The sequence below is a fragment of the Rutilus rutilus genome (genome assembly GCF_951802725.1).
Source record: "Rutilus rutilus genome assembly, chromosome: 16".
In the NCBI taxonomy this organism is placed as follows: Eukaryota; Metazoa; Chordata; class Actinopteri; order Cypriniformes; family Leuciscidae; genus Rutilus; species Rutilus rutilus.
The window spans coordinates 9384742-9398528 of NC_140224.1; the positions used below are offsets into that span (position 1 = coordinate 9384742).

At 39.4% G+C, this 13787-nt stretch overlaps 2 protein-coding genes across 3 annotated transcripts in view; both read right to left on the reverse strand.

Moving 5' to 3' along the window:
• Positions 1–184: 184 nt before the first annotated feature.
• arg1 (arginase 1) lies at positions 185–7898 on the reverse strand. The gene is made up of 8 exons (XM_084435080.1): positions 7762–7898; positions 7547–7619; positions 5812–5986; positions 5544–5703; positions 3531–3625; positions 2971–3075; positions 2731–2867; positions 185–983 (listed from the first exon to the last, which is right to left on the reverse strand). Exons 1-8 carry the CDS (start codon positions 7864–7866, stop codon positions 820–822), a joined length of 1014 nt encoding a protein of 337 aa, XP_084291206.1. The 5' UTR covers positions 7867–7898; the 3' UTR covers positions 185–819.
• A 3471-nt stretch (positions 7899–11369) lies between these two features.
• The window catches only part of heatr1 (HEAT repeat containing 1), a 31439-nt gene continuing 29021 nt past the window's right edge, over positions 11370–13787 (reverse strand). For both annotated transcript variants that reach the window (XM_084435010.1, XM_084435011.1), the window contains exons 44-45: positions 13294–13402; positions 11370–12931 (exon numbers count right to left, since the gene is read on the reverse strand). In XM_084435010.1, the coding sequence (XP_084291136.1) occupies positions 12843–12931; positions 13294–13402 (198 nt within the window). In that variant the 3' untranslated portion in view covers positions 11370–12842. The remainder of the gene's footprint in view (positions 12932–13293; positions 13403–13787) is intronic.

Consider the following 13787-nt stretch of genomic DNA (forward strand, 5'->3'; position numbering starts at 1 on the left):
AAATAACTTAAAAAATAAACATTTCAATTAAAATAGATAAAATATAATTTGCCCCTTGTGGATTTAGTTAAAAAACATTTTGATTCTTTTTTTTAACCCTGTAAAGCCTGACATATATTTGTTTTTAATGGATCAGTTTATTAACTTTAGACAAAAGAAAATCTAAAGTTTTTTTTTTTTTTTTCGTATCATTTGATACATCAGTCTTTTATGGCTCATATAGTTTGAAGTAGTGAGAATAAGGAGCTCATACTCAATGAAAAACCACCTCAGTTTTATTCAGATCCCCAAATTGAGCAAAAATCTTCAGTTTGTTGCAGTTGCTGATATTTGAGGGGTAGGCAGCATTTTTAGAATGATGGTAAAATGCCTTTTACGTGCATAAGAAAGCATGTAGTAGATTGTGCACACATTTTTTTCAGCAAAGTATTGAACATGTTGATAATTTAGAGACAATTTCGATAAAAAAATTGCAAATCAAATATGATATGCAAGTAAGCTTTATAGGGTTAAATATATTTGTACTTGTTTTAGTTCTTACATTGTTAATCTTCCTGGCAACAATGGCTTTTTGATTTGATTTTTGGAAATAACAAACATACTTTTTACTTTCTGCATTCACTATGGAAATATACTGTGGTGTAAGTTGCATATATCTTTGGAATTCATTTTTTATACAAGAAAAAAAAAAAGTAAATTACAATTTAGTCTTTTTAAATTCGGAACGACATGATTGTCTAAATAATGACAGTAAGTATATATCATGGAAAAGAAACCAAAATAACAAGAATGAAGCCTGAAAAAAAAAAAAATTGTGATTTATGGATTTGGCATTTTGTAATCTGGTTCATGAGAACCCTCGCGGACCCGTCCGAAGCAGCCCAGTAACAGATCCACAGCAGTGTTTACTGTTGATGTGATTTCATCCTCTGTTTTGCCCTGCTTTGGGTTCACTTCCACGATGTCTACAGCAGAGAGAAGTCCTGGAGGAAAGTCAAGAAGAAAGTCAACAGGCCATGTAAAAGTATCAAGAATGATCATGCTAATGAAATTGCTAAGCAAAAGCCAAACACAGAAACATTGTAATTAGTGGGTCATTTGGCTTTTTATTAGCTGATGCTGATATCTAGAATGTATGGTATAATGTAGATTGATTATAATTCATTAAATCAAATAAACTTATTATTTTCACTGTTCTACTCTTGGTACATTTTTAAACTGACACAAGGTGGCGCTAACACATCAGCCAAGTGGGCTGAGTTTTTGGTTAATAATCTCAGAAAACCTGCCGGTTTATCAGCTTGGAAGTTACATAAATCTCTTTGTGGCAAGCGGGGCAGAGAGCCGCGGGTACGGAGCAAGGCCGGTAGCCTGGCTCCGCCCTCCTACGTACTTCCGCTCAATTTCATTTTCCTTCAGTAACTCCGTCTGGGATTGTGGTGTATTCTTTGGTTTTCTCCGATCAATTTTTAACCGGTCCAATCAGCGAACAGAGGGATGAGAGTTATGACGTTGAGATCGTGCGCTAGTTTGAGTTGACATACGTCAGGACCAAACGTTAGCAATTGGTTATGGCAGATCCAGAGTGACTCTGATCAGATCCAATAGTTTTAAACTTCAACAGAGTACCCGCCTACAAGGAAGTTAACGCTTGTCAATGGAGAGAGGCCAGACTCTCTGTACAAATGAAATGTACGAGAGTCTGGTAGAACCAGGCTACAAGGCCGGTGGTGCGAGTGCTAATGAGCATGACCTGTGCACCACACCTGTCTCTAGTCCCATGGAGGAGTTCCAGAAGTTTTTTTTTTTTTTTAAATAAAAAATTCAAATAAGCAAGCCTAACCCAGGTGAGAAAAATTTACGAAAAAACTGATCCCACAGTCAGCACTTCTCACCTTATATAAAACCTTGTTTGAGCCCCATTTAAACTATTGTAATGTCATATGGTGTAACACTTTTACCAGCTACCTGAAGAAAATACAGACTTTACAGAAAAAAACCTATACCCCCACTCGTCCTCTGTTTCGTCGCCTTGGTTTATTAAGGCTTTCCGAATATAATGTCTTTCATAATGCCGGTATGATATTCCAGGTCATTCATAGGTTAAATTACCGATTGTGTGAGCTTGTTCCAATCAGTCGTCCCCAGCACACATATGACACAAGGGAAAAACATTTAATTACTGGCAAAATACGACGACTAAAATGTACGAGCCTGAATGTAGTTTGTAGGGGACTGCAGATTTGGAACGAGCTTGAGGAAAATGTTCAATTGTTGCATTCTGTCTCCATTTTTAAGAAAAATCTCAAGGAAAAATTGCTCATAACATATGATTGTTGATATGTTATACTTGTGCTGGGATCGTCTGTTTGTTTTCTGTTGTATTTATATATTTGTTTATTTTGTGTCTATGGTATATTGAGTTTTTGGTTGGTATATTATATGTTGTTTATGTTATCAGCTTTTAGTAGCTTCTTTGGGGTTCCCCATTTCACGCGACCTACATATGACCATTGTTTCTTCTGTAATTGTGTTTAATGATACATTGATGACGTGTGAAATAAAAAAACGAAACGAAAGATGTAACACATTATTGTCCATAAAAAGTAGTAACGCAATTAATTACTTTTTAGGGAGTAATGCAATATTGTAACACATTACATTTAAAAGTAACTTTCCCCAACACGGTTTATTAATTAGTTCTCTTCCTACATATCCTCGTGTTCTCACCTGTTTGACAGATGTGCTCAGTGATGTAAATCCCCTCTCTATAGGTCAGTCCTCCCGCTACAGGTGTGCCTGTTGCAGGGGACACTGATGGGTCCAATGCATCAATGTCATAACTCAGGTGGATAGGTTTTTTCACCCTGATCCAGAAAGAGCAGTAATATTTCCACAATAAATATTTACTCAAGATATTTTGAATAATTACAAAAAACGGAGGAAAGATTCCCAAAGTAACACACTTACTTTGAAAACATGTGATCACATGTCTGCTCCATAACTTTTGCTATTCCAAGTCGATCAACTTCTGTCATGGAGAACGTTTTGATTCCAAGGTACTTCAGGATATAACTGTTATGTAAAGTATGAGTTGGACTTCATAATGAACACTGAAATAGTGATATAATGCACTTTGTTTTACTTAAAGTCCCCCTGTAGTCAATAACTGTATCCCTTAAAACTCATCTTTGATCACCAAAATTACATTTTTAAATGTTTTTTCCTTGAAAGAAATTCTTCATGCCTTAAAACAGCTTGAATGTAACTCTACACCCTTGTCATCATTTAATATACGTGGTTCAATGAATATGCAAATTAGCCCTGCCTTCACTCACACCACTAGTTGACGATCACATGTAGATGTGATTGGTTACAAGGTAGTTTGTGACGTCAGAAACACCAGCGATTTCAATCCGCGTTTTTGAGACATATAAACAACATTAAAAGCTTGATTTTCACCACAGGGGGACATTCAATTATGTATTATTTTGCGCTTTTAATTATAACATTATAATCTACAAACTTACTGTTCTTCTGGGTCCACATCTCGGAGTCCAATATAGACAATGTCCTTAGATGCTACACAAGGCTTTAACCATGAGAAATTTGGAATTATGGGAATCTGAGAAAGATTAGAAAAAGCGAAATGTTATCAATGTTTCAAATCATAAAATGCCATCTCAAGTAAAGCTAAAAGACTGAAAACTTTTTTTTAAATTGCATAATGCAATTCATTTATCTTTTTTTCTATGAAGTTAGAAACTTCTCATCATCCATGTGGGGAAGAAGGCTATTCACAAAGAGCAGTCAGAACTCCTAAGAGGGATTTCAATGAACTTTTTGAAACCCTTAGAAGACTAAAAGTTCAGCCGTTCATTGGTGGACCTCTCCTAGCAAGAGGAACAAATAGGTTCTCACGGTTACTTGGGCTTAATACATGGCTGCAAAAAAACATAAAAGGAGTGAACTTCATTGACAACTTCAATCTTTTCTGGAGTCAGATACAACTGTTTAAACAGGATGGTCTCCACCCAAACAAACTTGGTGCTAAAGGACAATATCTACTTCTCCCTCCATCATCCTTCTGAAATGTGTGCCAATGCACTCAACCTGAATGGCACACACACACCCGGACAGAGTATGAATGACCACAGGACTTCACTTTAGCACCGGAATGGACATGCAGTTGACAAGGACAATGATAACAACCTCACGCAGCCACAACAACCTCTGCTCACGGACACAATCTCAGCTGAGCCCTGTCCACAGAGCTCACCACCGACAGACTGACGGATTAGAACTGCTCCAAGATTCAGAAAATGGAAGAACTGGTGTATGCTGGAATCTACATACTGATCATGATGTTGTACCTGCCAAGCAAGAGACTGTTCACGCCATGTCTGGCCGGACAAGATGGCCACCACACTTGAGTTAGCTCTGGAAGATGCAGCACTGATCATAGTGGCCACGGCTATTTTGTGCGTGTGGGCAGCACACACATCGGCTCCAGCCAGTGAGCCCTCGGCCAAGATGGCCGCCGCCGTTCCAGAGTCTCGTCCCAAGATGGCCGCCACGACGCCAGATCCCTATGCCAAGATGGCCGCCACAACGCCAGATCCCTATGCGAAGATGGCCGCCACCACGCCAGAGTCTGCAGCCTCTGACCAGTGTCCAGTGGGGACTCCTGCCCCACCCATGGCCAGCCATGTCCAGCCATGTCCATGTTCTGTTCCCCTGCATGAGCCTGGCCCTCCATCCCTCTCCCAAGACCATCTCCGCTACACCACCCTCCTGAACTTTTGATGTCTTGTTTTGGTTTTATGTTGGGCATCGGGAGCCGCCCATAGAAGGGGGTATATGTCACGTCTTGATTTGGTTCATCATTTGGTTCGTCTTGTCATGTGTTTCCCTGTGTTAGTCATGTGCTCCCCATGTGACTGTGTCATGCCATTGGTTCATTGTCTTGATTATGTTCACAGGTGTCCCTTGTCTAGTCATTAGTCTTAGTCTTGTGTATTTAAGCCCTCATGTTTCCCATGTGTCTGTCAAGTATTATTTTTCCTGTAACCACTGTGGTAAGCGAGTTCATGCCATGCCTTTGTTTTATGTTTGATCATTTTTTTGTAAATAAACTGCACTTGGGTTCTCTACAAACTTGCCTTCAGTGGACTTAGTACAGTGTGATTCTGGAGCCAGACCTTAGTTTCAGTAGTCATGTCAAAGCAATAACTAAATCAAATTGTCTTGTTTTTTTAAGACTAGCCATGACCAAAATTAACGTTAGAGATTTCTTTGTAGCCATCACCTTTTTATTTTTATTCCTTCTATGTAAAGCATTTTAAATTACCATTGTGGATGGAATGTGCTGCATACTGTAAACTTGCCTTGCCTTTATTAGTTAGTTATGAGTGTGCTAAAGGCAGAGATACTGACACCAGCCATGGCCAGGAGATTAAGATGTTACAGTTGAACATCTGTTGGAGTTGACTGTGTAACGTATTACACAAACTTTAACACAAGTTGCTGAAATGATTAAAGACCTTAGAATGCAGTTCATGGATGAGGTAAGACATCGGTTGTCCGTGAATGTTTCCCGTTGGCGTGGTCAAAGGTGTGTTGATGTCTGCATGTGCGTCCACCCATAAAACACTCAACTCATGTCTTGAGGCGGCATGACCGGCGATTGAACCAATCGCCAAGCTGAAAGAAACAGCAAACATATTGTTGAGAATGAATACACATAAAGGTTCAATATTGATTTGGTGCTTGCAAATGTCATATTTAACAGAACCGAAAGCACACAATCACCTGTGATCTCCTCCCAGCATCACACAAGTGTTACCATCGCTTTTGATCTTCTGCACAGCTCCAGAGAGCAGCTCATTGGCTCGGCCGACTGCTCTCGGAGACTTCAGCCTGCCGATGGGCTCATCATTGGGAACTTCTTCAAATGTCAGATTCCCATAATCCTTCACTACACAACCTGGGGAGGGACAGAGGGCTTCAAACAAAGTAGCTTTTAAAAGGAATAGTTCTCCCCAGCACGAAAATGCTGTCATCATTTACACAACCGTATGATTTTGTAGTTTTACCATGGAACACTATAGGAAAAATTTACTGATGCACTCTTTTCCAAATAATTAAAGTGAATGAGGGAGGGGACTTGCGCTCCCCCCAAAAATAAACATAAATAAAATCTACAGAAATCTTATCTCTATATTTCATGCATGACTGACAATGGATGGAAAATTTGTATGCAATTGAAATACATAAATCGTATTTACATACGTACATAAGGGTAAAAGGCCCACCTCCCCACCTCATTCATTTATAAGATCTCTAAACAAAATAAACCACTTTTATGATGTATTTTCACACAAAATCTGTTGCTCCATAAATGTTCAATACAAATATCTATTTTTTCTGCTATCATACACTATGGGAGTAGTAAAAAGCATTTTTTTTTCTTAAGGTGTGCCTTTAGCCCATTATACTATATATATATACATACATGTATGTGATATATACACGAGGAAAGCTGAAGATTTAACATTGACTTATGGTGTTTCAAAAGTGTGCTTATTCAAATATTAAATGAATGATTCAAAAATCTTTAAATGAATATCTAAATAAATTACTCATTTAATACAGCCTGTCACTGATTTGACTTCTCCAAAATGTAGAGTTTTCCGTTCTACCATCTACCATACCAACAGCATTAAACATTACTAGGTTTGTTTGAGTTAAGATGTGCAAATACATGCTTCACTCTTATTTAGTAACCCAATCCTCAATATTGAATACACAGAGAAAGGGGAGTGGAACAATGTCAGTGTTACTGCTCCTATGAGATGGCATCTTATAATAAATAAAGACAACACATGGCAGCACTGATCTACTATCCCTGTTCATGGCATCAGTCCCTTCAGCTATCTGTTTAAAGTTATAAAACATTTGTGCAATCACAGAGCTATAACCTCGTGAAAAAAAAAAAAAAAAAAAATGCTGGGTTGTTACAAATATGGACAAACCCAACTGTTGGGTTAAAGTTTTAATTTTAATTTTAAAACAACCCAGCATTTTTTAGTGTATTGGCTCAGAAGAAATAAAGCATTAAAAGCTCTTTTTACAGAAATGGCAATGACTGCACTCAGCCTAAATTCTTAAAATACACATTAGTATGTACTGTGTAGTTGACAAATAAAATGTAACAATTTTAACATAAATATTTAGGTTAAAATGTAAAAGAATGCATATAAGTAGTCTAGATTATTTTTTTTTATACTATAGATGGTCACAATTGAATTGAATTGTAATCAATTTTAATCACATTTGACCTAACATTTCATGCAGTCTCTTTATTTGTACTCAGCATATTTAATATAAATGTATAATGATATTAAATTGCATATTTAATAATTAAACAAGAAAGAAAAAATTGTTGCTTCAAATATTTTAGATGCATTTTACTGTAGCCTACTGAAAGATTGCTAGCTAAGTAGTGTAAATAGCAGGAGGAGGTGTAGTGGTGTAGTAGTGGCACCTTGCCCTTTAAGTTTCTGCACCAATCCAGCAGCTCGAATGAGGTCTGCTCCTCTCTGCACACCATCCCTCTGCTGCAGTAACAGGCAATAACATGAGCACTAGACCGGCACCATACTGCACCATGCGTGGATTTACATCATGCAAACATATGATTTTTCATTCGTGAATATCATTATTTTAAACGAGAAAAGGACTTTTGGCCTTATATCTCACCTGTCCTTTAGAGAAAGGCGCACCTATTATCCCCACACTGTGCTGATGATGGAGGTCTCTCCTGAATATGTGAAAAGCGGCTCTTAATTCGCCGAAGCGCTTCATCGCTGTTACAGTGTCTCCAGCAGCAGTCTGGAATAAAGCGGCTCAAATCAAAGCAGATTACAGGACGAGTGACGACACGCTGGCTGCTGGCAGTCATTGGGCCAAGAAAAGTTCTCATTTGAAAGCCGCAGTCGCCTTATTTGCATAGCAAGTGGTTCATTAACAAATTAAGCGATTGTGAAAATATAAATTTTTCTATTAAGGATCAAGAAAATACATTTTACTATAAGCGATATCATATATTTAAAGTCGTCTCCATCTTATTATCAAGGAATATTATTTTATTAAGTCATTTTAAGTAATTTCAGAGTGATTGGGACACTTTGCCATTGAGATGACTTGGAAAATTGCCCCAATCAACCTGAATTCAGTCCTATTTATTTTGGCTCAAATGTACAATGTTTAGCCTTTATTACAGTTTTTCTCAATTTCTGAAACCTTGCTCCATTTTCTGAAAACATTAAACACAAAACCTCATCTTCAAGCACTATTTACAAAACCTCTGACTCAAAATGAAACGTTCGCCTCAAAACAGTTATTTTACCTGTGTTCAAAATCAAACGCTGCTCTCAAATCCTAAACAAAGTGATCAAAATGATATAGGCTATTATCAAGTAGTCAGTAAACAATACACCAAAAAATAGAAAACACATTGTTCGAAAGTAACATAGTTCTCAGGGAGAAGTAACCTACATTTTTAATCTCAAAACAAATTTCAAATTTTTCCGTCATTGTCTTTTGATGAACGAAAACATGTTCTATCATAGTAGCTCAAAATTGATCAGAAATTACTACTCTGCTTTGCTCTTTGCATTTCCCCCCCCCCTATTTTCACAGTAGCCTACTGTACCCTGCATCTCACAAACTTGTCCTTTGTCTCTGTGATACTGTAATTCTTGTTCTTTGTTGATATGAACCTGCAACCATTCAAAATCTATTGAGCAGTCAGTACTGTAAACAAATGGTACTGTTAACAATGTTCAGGGCCATACAATTTGTTCATTGTACAGTATACAGCCTACAATGCACTGTACTACAGTAGGAATGTAAAGATGTGATCAGTGTGCTTCTTCTTGTCTTTGGACTGGGTCGGGTCAGGCCAGGCCAGAGCACTTTGTCGACATCAAAAGCAATATTGTCCCTCCTCCTTTCTTGCCCTCCTCCTCTTCCTTTCTACAATTAGCTAAATGAGTTCAGGCAAGAAGAGAATTGAGAAAAACTGTAAGTATTAGCCTATTATTATTAGTTAATATTTAAGAATTAAGTACATTTAAAAAATATATATTTTATTTAATACACATTTTTTGCATAGCTGAACTAACTTTTAAACATTATTTTCCGAAATTCATATGCAGTTCATAATAAGGGACAACACAGAATATTGTAAACATTTATTTGTCACATTACAAGATTGTTTAAAATTAAGTGAGAGCAGTTATATAATAAAAAAAACTGTTACAACACTTTATCTGATAAACAAATGTATCCTCATCTGTAGATTTAATCTTAAAAATTTGATGTTAAAATACAATTTATTTTACTGTCCTGTTCCACCTGTACATACTATGTAACAATAACTGGGTTATAATGGTAACACTTTATATAACCAAGTATTGGGTAGCGAGTGATTAGATAAAATAGGTTTAGGGATAGGTTCAGGGTTAGTACCTAGTCATAACGGTTACACTGTATGTTAAAGGGGACCTATTGTGCCCCTTTTCACAAGATGTAAAATAAGTCTCTGATGTCCCCAGAGTGTGTATGTGAAGTTTTAGCTCAAAATACCCAACAGATCATTTTTTACAGCATGTTTAAATTGTCACTTTTTGGTGCTCAGAAAAAACGCGCTGTTTTAGTGTGTGCCCTTTAAATGCAAATAAGCTGCTGCTGCACGGCACAGGGGGCGGAGCTTCATGAGCTCACGCTCAGTCTCAGGACAATTTCATCTCACGGGATGATGATAATATCAGAAACTCTCAGTAACGGTGTTCATTTCGACCCGGAGTCGGACAATAATGCCTACAGAGTCGGAGTGCTGTATGGAGATGGAACAGGTAAATCCATCCATCTTCTTCCGCTTATCCGGGGCCGGGTCACGGGGGCATCAGTCTAAGCAGGGATGCCCAGACTTCCCTCTCCCTAGACGCTTCCTCCAGCTCTTCCGGGGGACACCGAGGCGTTCCCAGGCCAGCCGGGAGACATAGTCCCTCCAGCGTGTCCTAGGTCTTCCCCGGGGTCTCCTCCCGGTGGGACATGCCTGGAACACCTTCCCGGGAAGGCGTCCAGGAGGCATCCGGAAAAGGTGCCCGAGCCACCTCAGCTGTCCCCTCTCGATGTGGAGGAGCAGCGCTGTACTCTGAGCTCCTCCCGAGTGACCGAGCTTCTCACCCTATCTCTAAGGGATCGCCCAGCCACCCTGCGGAGAAAGCTCATTTCGGACACCTGTATCGGGGATCTTGTCCTTTCGGTCATGACCCACAGCTCATGACCATAGGTGAGAGTAGGAACGTAGATTGACCGGTAAATCGAGAGCTTCGCCTTGCGGCTCAGCTCCTTCTTCACCACGACAGACCAGTACAGCGACCGCATTACTGCAGAGGCTGCACCGATCCGTCTGTCAATCTCCCGTTCCATCCTTCCCTCACTCGTGAACAAGACCCCAAGATACTTGAACTCCTCCACTTGAGGCAGGAACTCTCCACCAACCTGAAGCGGGCAAACCACCCTTTTCCGACTGAGAACCATGGCCTCGGATTTGGAGGTGTTGATTCTCATCCCAGCAGCTTCACACTCGGCTGCAAACCGTCCCAGTGCATGCTGAAGGTCCTGGTCTGATGGGGCCAGCACGACAACATCATCCGTAAAGAGCAGAGATTAAATCATGTGGTCCCCAAACCTGACACCCTCGGGCCCCTGGCTGCGCCTAGAAATTCTGTCCATAAAAATTATGAACAGAACCGGCGACAAAGGGCAGCCCTGCCGGAGTCCAACATGCACCGGGAACAAGTCTGACTTACTGCCGGCAATGCGAACCAAGCTGCTGCTCCGGTCGTACAGGGACCGGATAGCCTTTAGCAAAGGGCCCCGAACCCCATACTCCCAGAGCACCCTCTACAAGATGCCGCGAAGGACACAGTCGAATGCCTTCTCCAAATCCACAAAGCACATGTGGATTGGTTGGGAAAAACTCCCATGAACCCTCCAGCACCCTGGAGAGGGTATAGGGCTGGTCTAGTGTTCCACGACCGTGACGAAAACCACACTGTTCCTCCTGAATCCGAGGTTCTACTGTCGGCCGTATTCTCCTCTCCAGTACCCTGGCATAGACTTTCCCGGGGAGGCTGAGATACACATTTTTCTCAGCCTCCCCAGAACAGGTATAGTTTAGTTTAATTACGGTTATAACGTATTTGTCATCTGCTTGTATGTATCCACTATTAATAGCCTACAAGTCTGCTGTTTCGGACCAGGTCCGTTCGAATGATGATCAAAAATATACTGATGAGTTTAATAAAGTTTATTGTACATCACACAAAAGATGAAGCGTCAGTTTTACTCTAGAAAATCACACAACCCTAACCCACACAACACCTATAACGCTTGGGAGACATTCTCATCAGTGCAGCAATGGCAGATGTGTACAACTCGCTGTGAACTCGATCAGGGCGGGTTTATGTTAAAACGGCAGTGTCTGTCAACACTCGTGGGCGGGGCCTGTGGCTTTAGTGACGTCACTAAAGCCGCATTCTGAAAACAGGTCATTGGGAGACAATGAGTGGATTTTTATCGGTTGTGTACACACACTGCCAACACACATTTATGTCCAAACAGCATGCAAAAGTGAATTTTGCATAATAGGTCCCCTTTAAGGTGTCATTGTTACAGTGTAATTATAGTAAAGTGTAATGTACATGTACTTACTCTAGGGCAAGGGTAGGATTAGGTTGAGGTTTAGTTGCATGTAAGTATGCATAATTTACTGTTATTACTATGGTAAGTACACGTAACGTCTGTAACAAGGACATAGTAAAATACATTACACACTAGCAAGTAGCCTACACTGTAGTGACCCCATTGCATATAGGTTCCATACAGTTGTTATATATGGTATATTATTATGCCTGTGGTCCATTGCCTTTGAATAAACAGGCAAATGTAACTGTAACTCTTTCACATCTAAAGTTAAAGATTGCATCATAGTAAATAACAGACAAAGCACTGATATAACTGATTGATATAATTAAAAAGTCAAGGCCGATGCTATGACATTGATATCATTAGTTGCATTTGGTTCATATTGGCCAGGCATTTTGAAGTCATTGGTTTCTTTTTAGTTTCACATCATTGTTTTACAATAACATGCAAAATGGTGGTTTTTATGTAGGTATATGAGGCACATTACAGTATATTTACAGGTGCTCCAGAAAGATAGAACCACAGTGAACAGGCAGCTTAGATCTGAATATGCATGGCAGAGATACTAAATGTGTAACCCATTAAAACTGTATTGTTAATGTGAGCATATTGTTCAACCTGAACTTTCATTGAACCCATGTTTTTTTTTCTTCACTTTAATCAAACACAAATACACATGCCCAAGGCTCATCTTTTTATGATATTCAGATTGTAGAGGAAGATTCAATGCCATAAAACTCTTCTAAAAAAATTAGACACATTAACATCATGCGTGTCGTTTTTATATAACCTTAGAAAAAGCATGTGGTATCCAGTGATTTTGTGGCTTACAAAAAGCCACACATTTTACATTGACTTCTGCATGGGCAGTTCAAAGGGGCACAGGTCAAAGTTAGGACAGGTCAAGCCGCCAGTGAGGTGACAAAGTGTGCTGTGGAACCGGCGGGCAGACTGACCCATGTTCTAGCAGAACAGTTCATCAGTAAATATTATGTAAGAATAATGAATGCACACTCAGAGGGTGTGAGAAGCGCCTGTGATGGTGTGAAAGTCTTGGGACTCTAAAAGTAGCTCTGCAGTGATTCACCGAGGACAGACTCCATTTCATGAATAACCTTCTGCACCTGGTGCTCAACTTCCTCACATTCATCTGTAAAACAAGGAGGAATAAATCAATTCTGAAGTATTCCTGACTGTTAAAGAAACGTTAGGAAGATATTTAGAAGAATATCAGTAACCAGACAGTTTCTGGTCTCATTGACTTCCATAGTAGGAAAAAATATACTATGGAAGTCAATGAGTCCAGAAACTGTCTGGTTACTGATATTCTTCTAAATATCTTCCTTTCTGTTCAGCAGAAGAAAGAAATTCATAAAGGATTGAAACAACATGAGGGTGAGAATATGATGACAGAATTTTCATTTTAAAGTGGAGTATCCCTTTAAGTGTTCTTACACGAAGTTACAGAATCATGTGAGCTCATTTGATTAAATACTGATGTAATGTTCTTACCCTCCATGAGCTCAGCCAGGAATGGGATTGTCTCTGGCAGAAGAACCATGTAGTTCTCCTTCAGCTTGCTTGCCAACTCCAGCAACATGACAAGTGCAGAGAAACGCACCTGAAAAGAAATGCCAACAGGGACATTTATTTTCACTTCTACACTATATTCAACAGCTCGTTCCGTGCATCATACGTCATTACGCCATTTCTATGTCACTGCACAGAACTTTCCAGTTTTGGTTTTCAATCTGATCAAGTGTTAACATGTCCTATTGGAACGATTACAAAGGGTTTAACCCACCCCTTACAATCCATATGTTCATTACTTTTGATGTGTTTACATGTGATTTTTCTTTATTTTGACTGTGCAACTAGTCCAATTACAAAAGGCATTATTAGAGTCCATCTAAATTACAGCTGGTGTGCATGACTGAGCGCATTCATTGGACGTTTGTTTACATGTATTCATTTAGCAGACACATTTCTTTAAAGCAACTTACAAA

Excerpts from the sequence above, each read along its gene's own strand:
- arg1 (XM_084435080.1), bottom strand. The coding sequence starts at position 7,866 with ATGAAGCGCTTCGGCGAATTAAGAGCCGCTTTTCACATATTCAGGAGA. Across the intron at positions 3,076-3,530 it reads GATGTGGACCCAGAAGAACA|TTATATCCTGAAGTACCTTG; the intron begins GTAAGTTTGTAG and ends TTTACATAACAG. Across the intron at positions 2,868-2,970 it reads TGTGATCACATGTTTTCAAA|GGTGAAAAAACCTATCCACC; the intron begins GTAAGTGTGTTA and ends TTTCTGGATCAG.